This window comes from Aquila chrysaetos, chromosome 24 (assembly GCF_900496995.4).
Source record: "Aquila chrysaetos chrysaetos chromosome 24, bAquChr1.4, whole genome shotgun sequence".
NCBI classification, from domain to species: domain Eukaryota; kingdom Metazoa; phylum Chordata; class Aves; order Accipitriformes; family Accipitridae; genus Aquila; species Aquila chrysaetos.
In genome coordinates, this window is record NC_044027.1 from 8441463 (window position 1) to 8461047 (window position 19585).

Below are 19585 nucleotides of genomic sequence, written 5' to 3' on the forward strand. Positions count from 1 at the left end.
CTTCCCATGCCTAGCAGTACAAAACATGCAGCTGTTCTACCACCACAGTTTACAGGGAAGGCATTTCTCCTGGAAGTAAGAGAACAATTTAGTATATATGCCTAGCCAGACTGATTACCCCTATTTATATTGTAAACTAAGACAGCACATACCAAAAAGCCATATAGTTAAACAGTTCCAGACTCCAGATCATGGGCAAGGGGTCAGTTTTATATTGCATGGTGCACAGTCTTCTGCATTTATTACAGATATATCACAGTGTTTTCCGCAGCATGGTTTTTTGTGTGTGCTTATTCTTGTGGTATTTCAACAACCATCAGGAAGAACACTGCTATTTTATGGGATCTCAGGGAATCGGAGAATTCACAAGGTTTTTTAAAGGTTTTTTTTAAATAGCAAAGAAGCCAGCATGCCACTACATAACAACTGCAATCTGTTCTTGGAACAATAAAACCGCAAGACTGAACTCAATATCTTATATCTGAATATACACATTTATCCTGAAGTAAGATCAACCCATATTATGTCGATCCAATCTGCATGGTGTTACGTCATTCTCCTCTTATAGACAACCTGCACAGCTGGACACCTCTCATTTTCTCTATAAGTTACAGATACAGTTTCAACAATTGACATCAGATATAAGCAGAGGTCTAGAAAATGCTCTCTGGTGTGTTTGCTCAGAAGTCATTGCTATTCCTACAACACTTGTGCTGTTCCACCAGGCCAGGAGACCCCGTGAGCTCGACCACAAGGCACTGAGCCAGACTTCACTGAAGTGTTCAGCTGGCTTGTTTATTCCTATGAGAAAGCTCCTTTTCTAGCCAGATTTGCAGTTTCTTCTTTTTCTCTCTTTAAACACTGATAAGATGAGAGATGTTGAAGTTGCAAGTCGGTTTATATTACAGTTTTTGAAGGGATAGGTTTCAGCGTGTTACTGTAACAAATACAAGAGTGAAATTGGAAGAGATGGAGATTTGAGCTAACACAATTAAAATTTCTTCTTAACAACAATCCACAGATAACCAATGCCAAACACAATCTGGAGTCATCAACTAGCATGGACATGAATTAACCTAATAGCTTCTGAAAAAAAAATACAGTCCTAAAAAAAAAAATCCTCCTATTAAAGTAATTAAGTGTTATCAGAATCACAGAGCCATAATTAAACATGGTTTCTAATTAAAACAGCATGCGTCCTAGACAGAGAACACAGCAACAAAGAGACTATAACCATGATAGTCAATGCCAAAACACATGCCAAGTACCAAAAATCTGAAAAACAGCAGTTTCTAGCAAAGCTGCAGATGCAGTGCCTCTGCTCTTCTGACTTAGTCATCAACACTTCTGATGGATGTTAGCACACTCAGAACTCCTCACAGCTTTGCAAGATGCTGCCAAAGTTCAAGCAGAAATCTTGGGAACTAAGTAGAAGACACTGAGTGTGAGACCCAAAAAGCTGAAGCAGTGCCTGCCGCGCACAAAACGGCAAGCGAGCATGAACTTTAACTCAAACAAGCCTTGTCCTACCTGGCAGCGGCTGAAGATATCTGCCAGGGATACTTGAACGTTGAAGTGCTTCAGAACCTGCAGGGCCTGTTCTTTTGCCTTTTCTGAGCAGTTCACAGAGAAACACCTTCCTTCTGCTACCTGGGACTGCAGCTTCAAAAGACAAGTCGTAAACCAAAAAGGCAGTAAATGAGGCACTCCATGCATCATGATCCGTGGTTTTTTTTTCCTAATACACTTGGTTTGGTTTTAATTACAAATAATATTTGGAGTTAGTATGTGTTTACAGTCTAAATTTTGATCTAACAAGCACAATTGGTAATTTAACACTTAGCCACTGCTGCAATAGCTCTGAGACTACTGAAGCACTGCAGCATTTTATATATATATATATATATATATATATATATATATATATGAAATTTGATTGATTGCCCAAGTCCCCTTCAACTTATAATTGGGTGGTGTGGTGCTGACAGGGGTAGCAAGAGTAAACTTAAGTTAATCAGAGCTTTCACATGAAACCTGGCCAGATCACACACAGTATGCAAAAGCACAATGATGCAGACGATGTCCAATGACAGTTTTACCACTTCAACCCTTCTAGTTTATACACCGTTTCACCTGGAGTTCACTGATGCCCAATGAATTTGAAGTGGTTGATGTGGACAGTCCCTCGATGTTTGTTCCACATTTAGCACAGAAGTTTGTATCTGGGAACAAGCACTGGGAAGTTCCAGACACATCTTTATGAACATCATGAATACTCACAGCAAGGTGGGATCAGCTACATGCAAAGGAGCCTAGCAGAGCCATCCTGTCCTCACGTAGAGCATACAAAGGCAAAGGAACAAAGGGAACCAGACATTTCCCAGGACAGTATTGTACACTGGGAAGCAGTTATTTTCCTTTTGCAATTCCTACACAGTACTTTGAAGTTAAAGCTTTGCCAAATAAGATTATGCTGGATGCTGAATTACCTATCACATCAACTGTAGGGTCAAGGAACCACAGCCTGGATAAAGAACCTGTAGCGTGGCACAGCTGCACTTGCCTCACAGTGTCTCATCATGGGGGGAGTTTTCTTCAATGTTCAGCTATTATGTAGGAAATTAGCAACCTACATTCTGCAAATACTCCAACTAGCTACTTGAGTAGTTGGGAGCTTTTGCACTGATAGCTTGTAACAAAGCAGCCCTGCACTCTGACTCATGTGTGTAATCCAGAGTACTTGCACTCTTCCAAATGAATTTTTGGGCAATAACAAAGCACAAAGGACCTGCAGCAGGCATCATAACATTGCAACCACTGACTTGACAGGTTCAGTATATTCCCACCAACACTCCATTTTGAAGTGTGTCTCATGAAGGGCTCTGAACATCTGGTGCTGAGGGTAAGGTTGGGGTTTGCTTTGGTTTTTTTGTGTATCTATAGGAACACTAAACCTCTACAGCTTCCACCGGGACCCATGCTTGGTGGCTTTCATTCTCTCCCGTCCAAGCCTGAAGAAACATCTTTAATTGTGGTGTGTTATGTCAGTGTGGAGCCAGTCACTAAACAAGAGTCTTTGTGATAAAAAGCATGGGAATTGAGCTGCCTTTCACCTGCCAGTGAGGCCAAACAGAAACACTTTGTTCTGGATTGCTTGGCTAGATTTCCACTCCCTGCCCCCAATGGAGAGCAATTGCTCTCTCCACTGATGCAGTACTGAGTATAAAAAAAATTTCACCCCAAGCTTTGGTCATTCAGAACAGCAAACCTCTCAAGACCCTTAATGTAGTTTTTAGTGCAGAAAACATGAAAAAGCCAAGCCAGCTGTTGCATCCACATCTGACTTTTCCTCTTCTCTACACTGCACATCCCAGACGGCGCAATGATACAACACCAGAAAAATGCCAGAAGCTCTGAACACTTACAGTCTGATATGGGAGTCCAGAGGTTAAAATGACTCTTCCTTCCTGTCGGGCAATCTGGAAAAAACAGTAAAAATCATAATGAACATCGGCTGAAGTTACACTGGATTCAAGCTTTTCTTTCAGTCAAAGCAGAGAGAACATGAACTGGTGACATCGAGTCTTTGTCTCTGGTGTCAACGTACTCTAGGCCAAGAGTAACTGGGTCTGGTTCAACAATACGCTCTTGACAGCAATAGCAGCTCAAGGTATTGCTCGCTCACTATATGTCCCCTCCTTGCCAATACCCGCCTTGCCTCACATGTGCTGGAACAAGCTACTTGTGCATCTGCACTGCAGATGGCCCAGGGAACCGATCCACCTTGAAATAATCCTATCAATAACTTTTCTATCTTTTTTTTTTTCCTTAACCCAAACTATTTCTATTTCCCCGGTCTGGTTCACAAAGAAGCAAGCAGTTCTGCTCGCACAGCAATGCACAGGGGAGAAAGTAAAAGATAACCTAAGCAGGTAATTCCAGCAAAAAAAGTACCATTAAATGTGTCTGCAAACTTCATAGACATAAACAGAATGATGCTTGCTCCACTCCTTACAAGGTAAGTCGGTGTTATTCTCCCAGCAGCCGAAGAGCAGACATACAGAAATTACGCACCCCTTCCAGGCAGCAAAGAACATCTCCATTGAGAGACTTGCAATCCTACGCTTTTATCAGAGGTCTTGTCCTTCAAGGGAAAGGTCTGTGCTGAATTATCAGGGGACTCATTACCCACACTTCTGACCTTCGCAATAGAGTGAGAAACACTTTCAAATGGTTTGGTGCCAAAAGGAGATACTAAATCTGGAACTGCAATTCTTCACAAGGATGAAAGTGTGACTGATCTTCGTATGATTAAATGACATCCCTCTGTCCCACCCCTTCACCCCCTCATGTAGAAGGGAAATAGTTTCATGGCCGTAGCGATAGGAGGATTCCCATGTGAACCGGCACTTCAGCTCTGCTAGTGCTGACAAGAGATTGGCACTTTGAGGTAGGCATGAGGTTATTTCTCTTCTCTGGCTTGGATTCTGTTGGAAGCCCTCATATTTTTCACTGTTTCCAGATGTGTGTCACAGAGGTCTCTCTTCTGGATCAGAGTTTCAGAAGCTCTCTCTGGATCATCCTCTAACCCTGGCAGGAGGACACATTTGGGATCAAAGTCCTGCTGCACTTCCCAGACAGTCTGACACCACCAAGCATAACCAAGGAACACTGAAAAAAACAAACCAAGATTTTAAAACTCTATCTTGGATAGCTATTCTCTTAAGACCCACTAGACCTATGGCAACATGAAACAAGGGGGAGAAGGCTCTGAAGGCACAAACTCCCTGTGCAGTCAACTAAGCAACCATTTTTTTCCTATCTTAACCTTTCAGGTAGCCACTTCCCTCCCTTTTTTGTGAAGTCACTCTTTGGTTGCCAGTTCTCCACTGAGAAAGCAATTGGCAACTTCTAAAGCATCTTCCTGCAGGCAGAATTACCGGATTTCTTTCAAAATCAAGCCTCTCAATAAAGGAAAAAATCTCCAAGAACAAGAACCTTGAAGTGGCAGCAGAGACACCCTGCACTGCATGCAATCCTACTAGACACAGTTTGGGTGACTGAACAGCCCTGCCAACAAACCACCCTCATGGCACGTTAGTGAGAGAAGTCCAGTAAGGCAACAGCAAAAGTTCACCACAGTGGTTTGCTGACAAGGGAAAAGAGATGTGAAATTCCTTCAGACCCATGTGTGCTTCAGGGTAAGCGAGGACTTCACAGCTGGAACACTCCATTCTGACTTCCTGCATCCAGGGTTAATTAGTTCAAGCTTGATAAATCCCCTTATCTAAATGGCTCTGCAGAGACAGGCAAAGAACATCAAATAAAAAGGAGAAAAGCAATAACTCTTCCAGCATGTTTTTCCGCCTCTGGAACAATGACTGGGAGAAGCATGCAGAGCCAGAAAAGCCACGTGATAGCACACATCTGACTGAAACCACGGAGGACACGTGCTGAAGAAAAGGGCACAATTCCTTCTTTTCCTCTGAAAGAAATAACGGACAGCAGTGCTGGGACCATCCGGAAGATGTGTGCTTGGAGATGCAAATAAAAGGAAAAGAACGACCAGAGTAGCGTGTTGGGGTGGGTGTCAGGGACTTGTGCTCCATCCCAAGTGCTGCAGGGAGGGCACTGGCCTCAGTTTTACAATCTATTACAAGGGTAGTATCAACTTCCTCTGGAAAAGGCTTAGACTTTCTGAATAGAAAGCACTGCCTAATAACTTGGTATTATTATTTAGCCCTTGACATGCCTGTCTGTTCAGCCAACTTTCATCCTGCAGAGGACAGAGAGAGACCGTATGTTTTGAAGCCAGCAGCAGAATGATTTGTGACAACCTAAAGGATCCTGAATTAAGGCCAAAGAAGGTTTCAAGAAACAGCAGCACAAGGCTGTAGATTGGTAATTTAAAATCTGCCAAGCCCGCGCATGACACTTGTTGGGCAATGCCACATGTCCTTGAAGAGGCAAACTGCAGTGCTCCCTCTACAAGACAGCAGTCCAGGAAAAGCTGTGACCCCCCCACTTTGCAGTGGCAGAGGTGAAGCAGTGATCTGGGGCCTAGGCCAGCAAGGTCCCAGTTTGGACAAAAAGGGAGCAGACAGAAAGCATCTGCTCCGGGATGTGTGCTGGAAAAGCACCCTACTAGAGAAGTGGATCATAAACCTCAATCCAAGCCTGAAGCTCCCTACCTATTATCTCAGGCTCTTTTAAAATAGATAACAAACCAAGAGCTTAATAGCTATGAACACACTCAGTCTAGTCCTGCAGTGCACTTGCTGTACTGCTGGTATTTCAACCCTAGACTTCTCTTCAGCATTCCTGAAAACCATAAATTGTACAGAGTTATTGCATGATTTCATAATGTGGCCTTAAGTACCACACCAAAACCATTGACTCAATTTTGTTTCTTAATGTAGACCCATTTGTATCAAGGTCTCCAATGAAAGACATTCTCCTCCTGCTGACTAAACATCAAAAGCAAAGTCTTGATCTTAAAGGCAGAACAGTTCTTCATCTGTCCTCTGCAAATTTACTCTGCAGACTGGCAGGGAGGTAAAAAGACTAGCAAACCTGAAGAATGTCGTTTACATCAAAAATATGGAAAAAGACATTCAAAGCTGAGACGAGATCAGAGATTAGATTCCCCCATTACATGAAGCTCTGCTCACTGCAGTATTAGAAGTCCCCTTTGTGTCCCATGGCTCCAAACCAGTCCAGGGCAATTTAGATCCAGGTGCACATTGCTCTAACTGGCTCCTGAGATCCATCCAAGCCTGGCCCTCCTCTCCGACTTGCTAGTTCACCTGGAGTTTTGGGGGCAGTACGTGTAACCTTGCAAGGGAATCTTCTACACCATGGGAGCTGCAGGAAGCCAGTTCTACCAGCCTTCTGGTTATTATCACACTTCAAAAGATACCAGGTTTGCCTTAGCGTGCAAATTATTCTTAGAGATGAGGATGATTTTGAAGACCAAGAGCACAGTCCATTAAAAAAATAAAAGAAGCTAACCCCCAACTCAACTGAAGGGGCTCTGAGATTCCACCAAGTCTCTTCTTAGAAATTAGTGACCTAAGAGACTACCAAAATTTTCTTATAAGCTTCTGCTTCACTCCTGAAGTACAACATTGCAAGATCTACTGTAGTCACTTCAAGGCCGGTGGGTGATCCTTTAAGGTTAGTACAAGAAGCATCCCACTGCTCTACCTGATTCTGCAAAATTGCAGAGAAAAGAGGAACACCCACTGAAACTTTCCCACTTCCTTCCAATTATCCATCTAGAAGGCCCAAAAGATAGGTTTAAGATTCTCTGCAGAGAAGTTTGCAGAAGACAAGCTGGAAGACCTGTCTGGAAACACCACAGGCATAGGACGTGATTTAAATAAAGAAAAATCTATTAATTGGAAATAACATGTTGCTTATAGGAATAAGTACAAATGCAAAGGGTGGCTTACCCCAATAATGGCACCTGCACTCACAGAAGGATGCTGCATAAGAGAGAACAAATCTCTGCATTCTTTACCAGATGAAGTCATTCTTTATTTTGGGAGGGAGTCAGAAGCCCCTGGTGAGGAAGGGCTGGATGCATACAGCCCTTCTCAGGAGTCGCCTCCCTGTTTTGCCACACAGCAGGGAGCCAGGCTTGGGCCAGCCTGGGCCACTACCCAAAGCCCTCTAGAAGGGCCTCCTACCCAAGGTGCAGGACTGGAGCAGTGCTGCCAGGCAAGGACATGTTTCAGGAAAAGCATGTGCTGAATCCCCCCAGCTCTCCATGCACAGGCTGCTAAAGTCAGGTAAAGGAGCTCGTCCAGCACATCTGTTACAAATTTCATCCCCTAGCTGCATACCTGCTTTGCCAAACACTTGTGTGCATTGCGCTACAGCAGCTAGGATATAAACATAACACAGTAAAAATGTTACTGCCACCCCACCGAATGAGAAGACTTGGAAAATGACATACCACCCATACTTGGACACAAAGCTGCTCTTCCCAGAGAGGCTGGTGCTCATGAACAGAGGCTAAAATGTTTTTGTAAGGATGGACTGTGAGCAATTTGTCTTCAACATGAGGGCAGATTTAACCAGAGAAATTTTCAGTCTGAATTTCTACTATCTTTCCATTTTTAAAGATTTTCTGTGTCTGTGCTTATGACAGGTGACTTTTCATCAGTCACTTCTCCAGTCAAGTCCTAGTTAAATGGCACCATTAAATACACAGAATGCAAACTGGTGTCATCTCACAGCAGCTAAATATGGACATATGGGGGGATACACTGGCTTGTGGTGCCAGAGGTCCTGCTCTCACGGGCCAGAAGATCTGAGATTGCAGATCTGGCATGATAAACTCGCCATGACAACTGTTGTCCAAGATAAAACATTTAGCCAATAACAGCAGCACAACATGAAGCAGTACACAGGACACAGACTTCATGTTTAGCCTGGGAATGGGGTTTCTCAAACCAATTACTGCCACACGCATTAGCCTAAAAGAAAAAAATTTTAAAAATCCATAGCTGCCCAAGCATAACCTACAAAGCTCTCAGGCTTTTAAGTTTGATCTCAGTAGAGGGTGAAGGACAAGACCCATCAGCCTACCAATACTTGAAGTCACTTTAAGAAGCAACAGGAATGAGAACAGTAAGGAGCAAATGCCAGGTGATTCAGGAGTTCTTGGCACAAGGAGATGTGTAATATGACTGATAAATCATTTTTGTGAAATGACTTTAATTAGGAACAAACACTAACTCTGTACACACTTATGTGTTCCTGGTGACACTAGTTTGAGACTGTGTTGGTTCAACACCCAAACTGTCTATCTTGTATTCGGTGACCAGGATCCAAACCTTTCTCCTGGCCTTTGCAATAACATTTACAAGATTTCAGGTGTAGGGTGGTCAGCATTCAATTTTTATTAAATCAGGACTAGCCAGATGTAAAGCAGGGTGGGAGGAGTCTATTTTTATGTTTGATTATCCAAGCACAGATCAAAGGCTCTGCAATACAGTAACACTCCAAGGGCTTTTGATAGTGAAAGGATGTTTGTCTGGTCACCATAGAGAAAGCAATGTAAAACATCCTGTCCATAGCACGATAAGGTATCAGGATGAGAAGCGGAGACGGGACTCTGGGGGGGAAGCAGTGAGAACTAGTTTGTTTAAATGACTTGTGCAAGTTTGGCAAAGACGAGAAATTAATTATTTCTGCAGAAGTTAGAGCCTGCCCAGGATTCAGGCCAAGCAGACATCTGAAGAGGAAACATCCTGTGCACCAGGCTGGGTGATCAGTGCACATTTGATAGCAACACACTGTGTGGGCTGGATATCTCAATTTCTGGCATAGTAGAAATATGTCTGAAATGAAGAAGCACGTGTGTCTCCTCCAAGAGGGTCAAAGTTGTTATGGGAGTGCAGATCAATGTTTATTGTCCCCATGTATGTTAGAGACTCTTCCGTTCCCAAATATTTCACTGTGAGTTGTGGCTGATCACCTTTGAGTCATCTCACAGGGTGGTACCCAGCTAGGATGTTATATAGCAATTTATTATGGAAATTTTTCCTTTCATATTGAACAGCCATCTTTTGATTACGGTTCTGCTTGATTGACCCAGGTACAAGGCAGGCAAATACCCTCCCTGTAAGCCCAAACTGGAGTCCATTAGAAACCTAAGTGAATTTTGGGTTCCTTTCTCTGATTTTTGTCTTGTTGCAAACACACCACTGCCTCCCCATCAAAGACCCTTGAGACTTCAGGTCACATCTTTACAATCTGCTTGTGTTCTTCTAACTTGAAACACCCCAGCTGTCAATGACACGAACATACAGACACAAATAAGATTTGAGATCACAGCACACTCTGCTCACCTCCTCTCTCCTCGAAATGGAGAGCCAAGCTGGCACACTACTGTAGGGACTAGCTAATACCAGCTGCAACGTGGCACAATGTCTTGGACTGAACCAGAGAACTGGGTCTCAGCATGGACACAGGAGGAAGCATGCGCTGGGCAGCTCCTACCAACCCACTACCTGTTCAGTGTGTGCGACTAACCAATGCACTTATACAGTAAGCAGCAGGCCTTCCCCAAGGAGTGCAGATGGGAGCTATAAACACACACACATACACACACGCGCACACATAACTAACCTCAGCTGCTTTCCTATGGTCATCCTCATTCTCCAGCATCTGGACATCTACACCAAGGCAGCGAAGATAGCGCCCAAGGCCTTGCAGCATGTTATCACAGACCACACTGAACTCCTTTGGGGAGATGGGAGCAGGGCAGCACGAGGTCTCCTTTTTGGAACCTTTGCATTGCTACAGAAAGGCAAGAGATCCGTAAGCAGCAGAACAGAAGGCTGATTTGTGGATTGCCTCCCTGCATTCACCCGCCATGGCAAATCCAACTGTCCCCTTCCACCTGTACTACAATTTCCCCCATGCTCTGCAACACCTCTAGTTCCTCTAGTTCCTCCTTCATGTCCTTTCTACATTGCCCACTTACCACCTGGGCAGAAGGCAGCACATGATGGGGCTAATTCTGAATTAGCCATTCACTCACTGGCCAGCTGGCCACCCAAACTGGGGATCTGCAGCCTTTCCCCGGAGAAATGCCAACCTGGCCTTCTATGCTCTACACAGACATTCATTTTCATGAAGTCACAGAAACAGATCTTCAGACTGCCATTCCCCTATTGAATTAGACTGCAATTAATATGCATGTGCCAAAGTTATGATTTGGGAAGGGGATCTGACAGACAGAGGGAGAAACAGGTAGACAAAGCAACCATGTCAGCTCTGCTATCTTCAGAAGTTTAAAAATAGGCAGTGCCAGAATTCTGTTTATTTTATTTCAAATATCTGCTGCTGGGGGAGTTCCTGCAGTTGGAGACTTTGTCGTCGGGAGGCTCCCAGAAGTACAATAGCTAAATTCATGGAGAAGGGAAGTTATTAAGGAACTTCCAATGTTCAGCTTTTGCCTCCAGGAACTTGAATCAGCTGGGATGACTGAAGGACACAGCCACCACCTATGCAGGGCTACACAGTCTTTGGAAGCAGAGAGTTACTGCAGCATTGCAGATTAGCTCTGCAGGAGTTGACTCAGGCCTGGAAATGCTGTGGCACACCATGCAGATACACCTGGGCTGACCATGTGAACTAGCTTAGATCTGACAGCTCAATCTGCGTGATGCTGCACCTCCTAGAAGCTGGTAGACATACTTAAAGCTTGGCAGCACTGGGTAGACTGGACCATCACCAACTCCTGCAAGGACTTTGGTGGATGCAGCTGTGCCCTAAGACATCAGAGTGCTGTGATAACAGATCAAGCTGACCCTTCAATGCTGAAGTAGTTGGAAGACGCTAACCCTTTGCTGCTGCTTCTGTGCAAACAGATGTAAAGGAGCAGCAGCTGGCTCTTAGCTAGTGTTTATTCAATGGCCAGCAATGTCATATGTAGCATTTTTCTCACGTTTCATGCCAGCAGAGAGCAAAAAGCTTATAAAGGAGAATAGTGTCATTAGCCCCACTTCAGATAGTGGACCAGGAAACACTGGGAAGAGAGTTGGGAGTCATGCAGGATGCAGTCAGGAGAAGTCTGCTTTTTTGAGTCCCAGTCCAGGTTTTACCAACTACCTCTTGGTTAATGGATCTGACTGTACAGAACACAAAGATGACCCATGAGTTCACAAGGTAATTCAGGCCTGAAGTACTTACTTTTCCCATCTCTGCAGCAGCCACTCAGATCTGTTGTAACATACAATATTCCCATGAACAAAAAGTGCTTAGGAAACTACCGAGCAGCTTTGTGTTTTACTTCCTGACTAAGACTAATGGGATACTGTACATTTACATGCACTTGATAAGGAGGATCCTGAAAAGGTGGCTATAATCAATAGCATCTCAGTCCAACCATGGAAGGTAGGTAGTATTGACTGCAGGAGCTAAATACACATTTGGGACTACTCAGAGGGATACACAGCCATAGTGAGTCTTCTCAGTTAATAAACAAAACTGTTTTTCTGCTAATGTTTTCATAGGTGCATAAACAACTGGATGGCTGCATTTTAAAAGTAAAACTTTATTACTGAGAGAGAGGGACCAGTCACGTTCCAAGATATTTAAACAGAGTCACACAGCTTCAAGTTATGGTCGGTGGAGTTTTCAGGCTCTGCCACAACATAGATTGCAGAGAGAGGCCAGTCAATGGAGTATGTGGTGGTGGGCAGGGAGACAGAGACAAGCCATCAGCAGAAAGACTTTTTTGATGGATTGTTTGTTTTTAACTTTGCAGACTTCTGGTCCAGACACAATAAAGGAGGCATTCCCAACATGAAACCAAAGCATAGAAGCTCAGTTAAAAGCAAAAGTAAGGAAGTCATAGTTTTGAAACCTCATTGATGCAACACCTAGGCCACAGAATTCAAACCCACACCACTGAGGAAATGTGGAAGGAGCATTTCTACCAGCAAGGTTAGCTGGATTCTACCACACAGATCTGCACCAACATTTTGCAAAGACAAATGAACCTAAAATTGCAGGGAAAGCTGAACCAAGGCATGCCAAGGAGAAAGCACATCTTACCAGTACAGGGGAGGGGCGAGGAAGATGTTTGCTGCAATAGTCCTGAGACCAGACTACAAAAAGGCATGCCATGCATAGCTAATAGTATGACTGAGAGACAAGCCAACATATGATTTGCAGGGGTCTTGAGCAACATGCAGCTCTTTGAAGATGTTTACAAACCTGTCCAGAAGGTGACAGTACTTCTTGTTTATTCAGCTGCTTCTTTGCCCTGGGTTTTATGCTTGATTTTCCCACCAGACTCGCAGTCAGGTCTGAACTCAGACCAAAGCTCGCCGGATCCTTACAGAGTTTCTCATAGATCTCCAGCAAACAGTATGCATCTGAAGCTGAAAATAAGGGAACATGAGCCTCAGCTGGTTTCATTCAAAAGTAAAACAGAGGCTTTCCTGATGCAAGGAAGAGCCCTCACCTTGGTAAATGCCACTGAATGCAAACAATCTGTGAAGCTCCAAGTTACTCGTGTCATACCCTGCACTCTTTTACTTGTTCAGTGAGCACCATGACCTAACACATGATCACAAAGAGTCAAGGCAGAGGAGCTCAAAAAGTGATAGGCCCTCTGCTGTCTCTGACTCTAATGTAATGCAAATTGTAGTGCGCCTGTTCAAACCACCATGTAAGACAGCTTCAGCCAACACATTTTACTCTCCATTGTTACTGAGCAGTGGCTTGCCCACAGTTTATTACTGCATCTCAGCTATGGGAAGGTAACTTCTCCCTCAGATGCAATATCTTAAAAAGTAATAACTGAGTTGTTTGCAATCACCTGCCCACATGCACTGCCATGCGGCTTCTGTTCCTTGCAACGGGAACTAAGTCTCCAAGCCAGTTTTACAAGTCCTAGCGACTAACTTTTGTGGGAACTGTGTCAGCTTCAAGGATAGCTGAATTTAACAAAGGGCTGGTTTGCTTCAGTAGACTGTCCTTTGATGCCAAAGGAAAAGATTTAGACCCAGACTTCTGACTCTGGGGTAATCAGCAATAAACTCCACTGGTACCGATTCTGTGCTGCAGTTTCTGACACCATGTCCACCCATTTTTAACCCTGCTCTAACAAGCACTTCACTATGACAAATGAACACAGCACTTGTTTCCCAGAAAGGCTGTGAAATGAGGCAGAAGGAAGTGGACTTTCTTCCTTTCAGTTACTGAGAGGAGTTTCCACTGAGGTGATGTTTCAACAGACAAAATCTGCAAAGCACAGGAATTCTTTCATAAGGGAAATAATGAATCACTGGACAGTTTAAACTTCAACCATTAAAGCCATGTCCGCAAAAGGACAAACATAACATGTGCTGGGTTTTCTGAACAGGAACTAATCTGCAAAGCCATTTTCTTCGTTTGCTACTTAATGATTTTCCTGGTGACAGAGAACAGACAAACACAGCCTGTAATGGACAATCTGTAGCACCTTGCCACAGAGTCAGTGAGCAGACCTGCATAGAGGATCTGTTCCTCTCGGAGAGGCCGTTTCTCCCAGTTAGACAGCTGCTCTGTTTTATCTAGCGGTTTCCCCAGCACATGTTGCACCAAGAGGCTGAGTCCTTTCTCTGGCTGCCTGAACCCTCTATCCTCATTGTTCTGCTCCGGGGACAGTACATCGACCTTCCGGCCACCCTTCTTCCAGTCAATGGAGCTCTTCTGCAACTGATGGAAAGAAAAAGATATAAAACGCATGGTTATAAAACAACTTCTACAACAATTCCTATTCCAGTGGGTGGGGCCATGCAGCAACCCTATCATTTTTATCTCTTGCCTGGCATATTGAATCCCGTTGTCTCAGACAAGGGCTGGGATGGCATTAGATATATATGGCGTCTGATTATTTGTTTAACAAACACACTTGCTGGAAAGAAATCAGTTTCATAGCCAGGGAAGGAAAAAAAGTCCATTGTTGTACAGCACTGCATCAGGGCAGCGGGGCTGTGACTGTGACTTTGCAGAGGTTTGCAGGGTGCTCAGCCATGCTGGAGGCTGTTGGACACCAACTCACTAAAAGAATAGCAGTGGTAGTTCAGCACCATTCTCCTTCTAGTTCCAGTGAGAAAAAGTATTCCTGTAACACAGTGGGCAACGGCCTTTCTGCAGTTGCCATTTCTGAGATTAAACTGAGGCAACAGCTGTTGGCAGGTACTTCAGACCCTGCAGCACTTCCCAGGTTAAGCTATCAGTCCCCAAGATCTGGGTTCACCCCAGCCCACAGCCTTAAACACACTCTGTAAATTTTACCCATTAAAATGGTTGTCCTTAGCATTTCTGAAAACTGCTAAAAACGGCTGTGTGCAAACCCAGAGACAGCTGTACTTCAGCTGAACAGACATTCCTGTGCTGAATCCACCAGTAGCCCTCCTATGAACATTACAAGTTCTCTACAAATCATTAACTACATAATATCTGCTTCAATACTGCATGATCTTGGAATATCAGAATTTCTACAAGAATCTGCTCTTACCGGGTTCAAGTATGACTTGTGCTCAGAAACTATGTCCTAGCTGAATTGAGCTATGTCTCCATTTCAATTGCTCTTTTGTAGCTTTTATAAAGGCTATGAAAAAAGTAATTAGTGTATCAAGCTCTAACTTTTTAGTTGATGAAAACTAAATGCTTCTGTCTTTCTTTACAGAATCACATTACCCTCAAAACCACAAGCAGAAAAGGTCTATTTACTCTTTTAGCCATCTCCCTGCCAATACAGGACACAAAAAGACAGCACTGTGAATTCATGACAGTCATCTACAAGCACATGCAGGAGACACAATATTCCATATCTTCACGTGTTCATCCTTACTTGTTTGTCTACTGTGAGTAGGTCCACCACACCTTGCGCTTGCTTATCTGTGTCTTTTAAAGCAGGCCAAGTGGCTGCAAGGCTGCTAAGGTCTCCAGACATCCCATAACCTGGAGGAAAAAAAAAAGCCCAAATCACACAGGTAGGAAAACTCAAATTATGGCTAATGCACCACAGCTTTTTCTAGTTCAGAGTCAAAATGCTGACAATATATTTATAAACATTGGTGGAAAGACTGTTCAGATAGGGAACAAGGCAGACTCCCGTCTCTCCTGTTCCTAACAGATATTTTTGCGGATCAAGACTGGGAGAGAAGAGGTGGATGAGAAATGCTGAGTTTAAGATCAGCTTACTTAAAATCTGCTAGGTCAGTGAAAGGCAATTATGAATTTGCCCTTGAACTCTGGGTTTAACAACTCCTGCCAAAAGCCTCCAAACAGAATCTAAAACCAGGTATGGTGGGCCAGAGAGGCCTGGTGTCCAGCACAGTGGCTTTGGGACAGGACCAGCAAATCCAGAAAGATCTGGATAGCAGAATTCCCTAGACCACTGCAGGTTGGGTGCAAGTCGGGGTTTAGCATGGAACTAAGACAATCCCAAGTCCAAGGGGGGAAGCTAAATCAGACATCTTGGGTCTGACCTGAAATGGGGAGACATTTCTATTATTCCCAGTTACATTGGTCACCCTGCTTCCTGGCATGGCAGTATTTGAATACCCAGGGCTACAAAAGCTGGTTCCATGGTTAAGTGGATTTAGAGAATGACAACCCCAAGAGGATCTAGGAATTACACAAAATAAGCTCTGTAAAGACCTGAGGCAGGGAGAAGAGATGCATGTTACCTAGTTTAGTGATGGCTGCATCTGAATAGAGCATCTGGATGAAATGGGGAAGCTTCTCCTTCCCACCCTCCGTCTCAGCATGCTCGAGGAGTCGTGGCAAGTCAAGCAGGAACACCTCATCATTCAGAGCGATTTGAAGGAGGGAGACACGGGGCTTCCCGACCATGCCAAATGAAGGCCTCCACTCCATGTCAATGCCAACAACCTGCCCAGGCTGCAACACAAGACAAAAGCCTTCTTCACTTAGAGACTGTCTGCGCTTGAAAGTAGCCTGGACAGTCCCTGTCCAGAACACAACCACCTCATCTCTTTGCTAGTGTGCAAACTGCTACAGAGACAAGTAACTTTTGCAGCACACCTGAGTTACCCCTGCAGGGACCTTTGCTGGCCCAGCAATTCCCAACACGTTCCCCAGATCAGACAAGCCTAAAGCAAGCAGCTGTTCTTGACCTGGGGTGGGAGACATTTGATGGCAGTGGCCCACACACAGCCCTGCGTACCAGCCTGCTATGGAGTTTCTGCTCCCTGACCCTGCAAAGTAAATACCAGAGTAACACTCACCCGCAGCACCTTTTCCCAGCACTGCAGTGTCTCCTCCCACGTCTGCAGGAAGTGAATATTTGCCCGTGGAATAGGAAGCTGGTAATAGTCCTTCTTCTTACTCTCTTCATAATTATCTGCTTTTGTGGCCTCTTCTACCCTGCACAGAATCGGATGCAACAGCTTTAAGCCATGCAACGAGAGGAAATCCTAGATTGGAGGAACATCAGGAAGTCTTAAGCCCCTTATTCCACTGTGGCCCTCTATTTCCCCATGCCACGCAACTCTTTCTCTTACCCTCTCTTTCCCCGCTTTCCCTGTAATCTCAAGTCTCTTTCATCTTGACTCATCCTCTCTTTTTATTCCTATAACACAAATGGCACTGCATCCGAGACCTCACCACACACATGCAGTGTACCCACTGCAGAGGACACCCAAACCAAAACACGAGCTGGAGTCAGAGTCCCAAGGCCTGTCCTCAATGCTCAGCTCTCTTTCCCAGAACTGATGCAACTTGGATGACAAAGTTGGGCAGCTGTTTCCATATTCAGAGATAACACATTTTAGATTTACTGCTTTTTGCCCTCAAGGTTAACATGGAAGTCTGCTAGCTCCCACGGTGTAATACATAAAAGAGAAGTGAGCTCTGACCAGCGCTGTGTCCAAACAGGAGCTTCACACTTCCCCACAGCAGAAACTGGCTCAGAAAGAGACTCTCAGACTGCTCCACACTAAGATCGCTACCAGCTGGGAATGGGTGAATCTGCCTCATCATTTTATAGTGCAATTGCTTGGGAAGGCTTCACAGACCTGCCTGATGCTATCCAGCTGCTTCTCCTCCATCCCCTTCCCTGTAACGTGTCCACGTAAGTTGTACAAGAATATTTGTCCTACACTGCACAGTGATGAAACAAGAAAAGTTAAAAAATAAAGTTTCAAAACCTTCTATATTTAGAGGAAGACAGCCAGCTGAACCCACAGACTGAGTGCCTTCTTGTCCTACTCCCTCCATTTGGGTTTCAGATGGCACCACACAGAGAAATTCAGTATCTGTGTATTAATACCCTGGGAATGTTGGAAGATGCCTGCAGAAATGAGCTAACTGATTTCCTACAACAGGATCTTACACAGCACATTTTCTTTTCAAAATGCAGCAGAGTCTCTTGAAATGGCCTTGTAACTGGAAGGTCAGCAGATTGCTGTGGTGTCTCAGCCAGATGATGCAATCAGAGGAAAGAAACTAATAAAAAATATCCAGCTATTTTGGACATATCACAAATTTCTGGATACTCTCTTTCCCATAGAGACTTGAAATGGTTTACTATTTGAGAAACTATTTACTAACCTTATGCTTAGGGGACTGTGTGACTAATTTTGTAGCATAGCAGCTTTCACTGTGCAAACACTCTTTTCTGAGGGTTTGTGTGCATGGGGAAGTCAATATTTGTGTAAAATATTTAATGAAGGTGTGCAGTCTCAGGTCTCCAGGAATATTCTCACCTGCAGAGTTCAGGAGCCGCATGTGGTGTGACCAGTGGCAGAGATGATGTTGTTTATATGCTGGTACCACCTTGTTCTCTACAGTGTGAACACCCGCTCTGGGAACCTGCTGCTTTGTTAGCTCAATAAATAAGGCAGACAGACTGTTTTATTAGGTTCCATGGCTCCGCTGATTTTATAGCAGCTACTACAGCAGGTATCGTGACTGGATGAGTAAACTGGGGCACAAAGGGTTTTACTCATCTGTCACAAGTCCTCGTGAATGGCAGAGCACATCCTAATCGGCATGCCTTCACTCCACCCATACACAACACAGGATTCCCAGAGCAGAGAGATGTAGTGATGTTTTTTATCTTTCTAGATGCACAGAGTCTGTGGCTAAGTCACACTCCTGTTAACCTCCCTTTGTGTTTTGAGGGATTACACCTCATGCAAAAACCTTGTGGCTCCTAACTGGCAGCTGGTGCAGCTTCAGGAGGGAGGAGGAAGGCAGCTCCAGCAATGCATCAGAGTTAAGCAGAAGCATGTCCTAGACAGACAAGAGTTTCCTGTGCTCCAAGAAAGCCATGTGCCATTTGAAGAAGTGGGCCTTTGCTGACAGTGTTTCGAGGATGATTACATCTGTGTCATATTTGCTGAGGTTACATGGGTCTTGAACATGAACCAGTGCAGATCTGCACTAGGAGAAAGATCAGATCCATGAAGCTCAGGACATCAACTGCTCAAGGCCATCTGTGAGACCCTCCCAAAATCATTAGCATTAAAAAATAATAATACACTGTGTTCTCTTTCACCTTCTGCATAAGTCAAGTTAGTCCAATCTATGCTCCAAAAATACGATCTTTTGTTACGAAAGCTGCAGTTTTTGCATAAACACCTCTTCCAGGAGATGGAAACTTGCTGCAGTGTTAAAGACAACAAACCTGATGATAAACCTGTTAGAGCAGGTAACCTCGCTCAGTCTCAGGCTTGATCTTCTTAAAATGGTCTCCTTATACCCTAGTGAGGTGTCAGCATTAACCAGGCAGCCAGTGACAGATCCTGACTGTTAGCTGGAGTTCATAATTCTGACGTACGACACCAGAAGGAAAGTCCTGCACTAAGATCATAAGGTAAAAGGAAGCACCCAAATCATCTGCATACAACTGCATGTTCTGCAGTAACAGGAGAAAGCCCCAGACCACACGAGGTAGCAGATGAGCATGGGTGTGCAGACTCGTGCAACAGCCATGCCAAGAGGGACCCTGCCTCTGCTTCTCACACCAAGTGCATGGCGCTGAAAGCGCCCAACTTGCTACCCAGGGAGCAGTGATCATTGACTTCCTGCTGCCTTTATT

General features: G+C 44.4%; 1 protein-coding gene across 20 annotated transcripts in view; it reads right to left on the bottom strand.

Annotated features, from left to right (window-relative positions):
- The window catches only part of EXD3 (exonuclease 3'-5' domain containing 3), a 297484-nt gene that overhangs the window by 136531 nt on the left and 141368 nt on the right, over positions 1-19585 (bottom strand). For all 20 annotated transcript variants that reach the window (XR_005931367.1, XM_041119954.1, XM_041119947.1 and 17 more), the window contains 8 exons: positions 16770-16908; positions 16209-16422; positions 15368-15477; positions 14016-14226; positions 12739-12905; positions 10141-10311; positions 3426-3479; positions 1531-1662 (listed from right to left, as the gene is read on the bottom strand). Coding sequence is in view for 19 of the 20 variants with exons in the window: in XM_041119954.1 (XP_040975888.1) it covers positions 1531-1662; positions 3426-3479; positions 10141-10311; positions 12739-12905; positions 14016-14226; positions 15368-15477; positions 16209-16422; positions 16770-16908 (1198 nt within the window). In the remaining variant the exon portion in view is untranslated. The remainder of the gene's footprint in view (positions 1-1530; positions 1663-3425; positions 3480-10140; positions 10312-12738; positions 12906-14015; positions 14227-15367; positions 15478-16208; positions 16423-16769; positions 16909-19585) is intronic.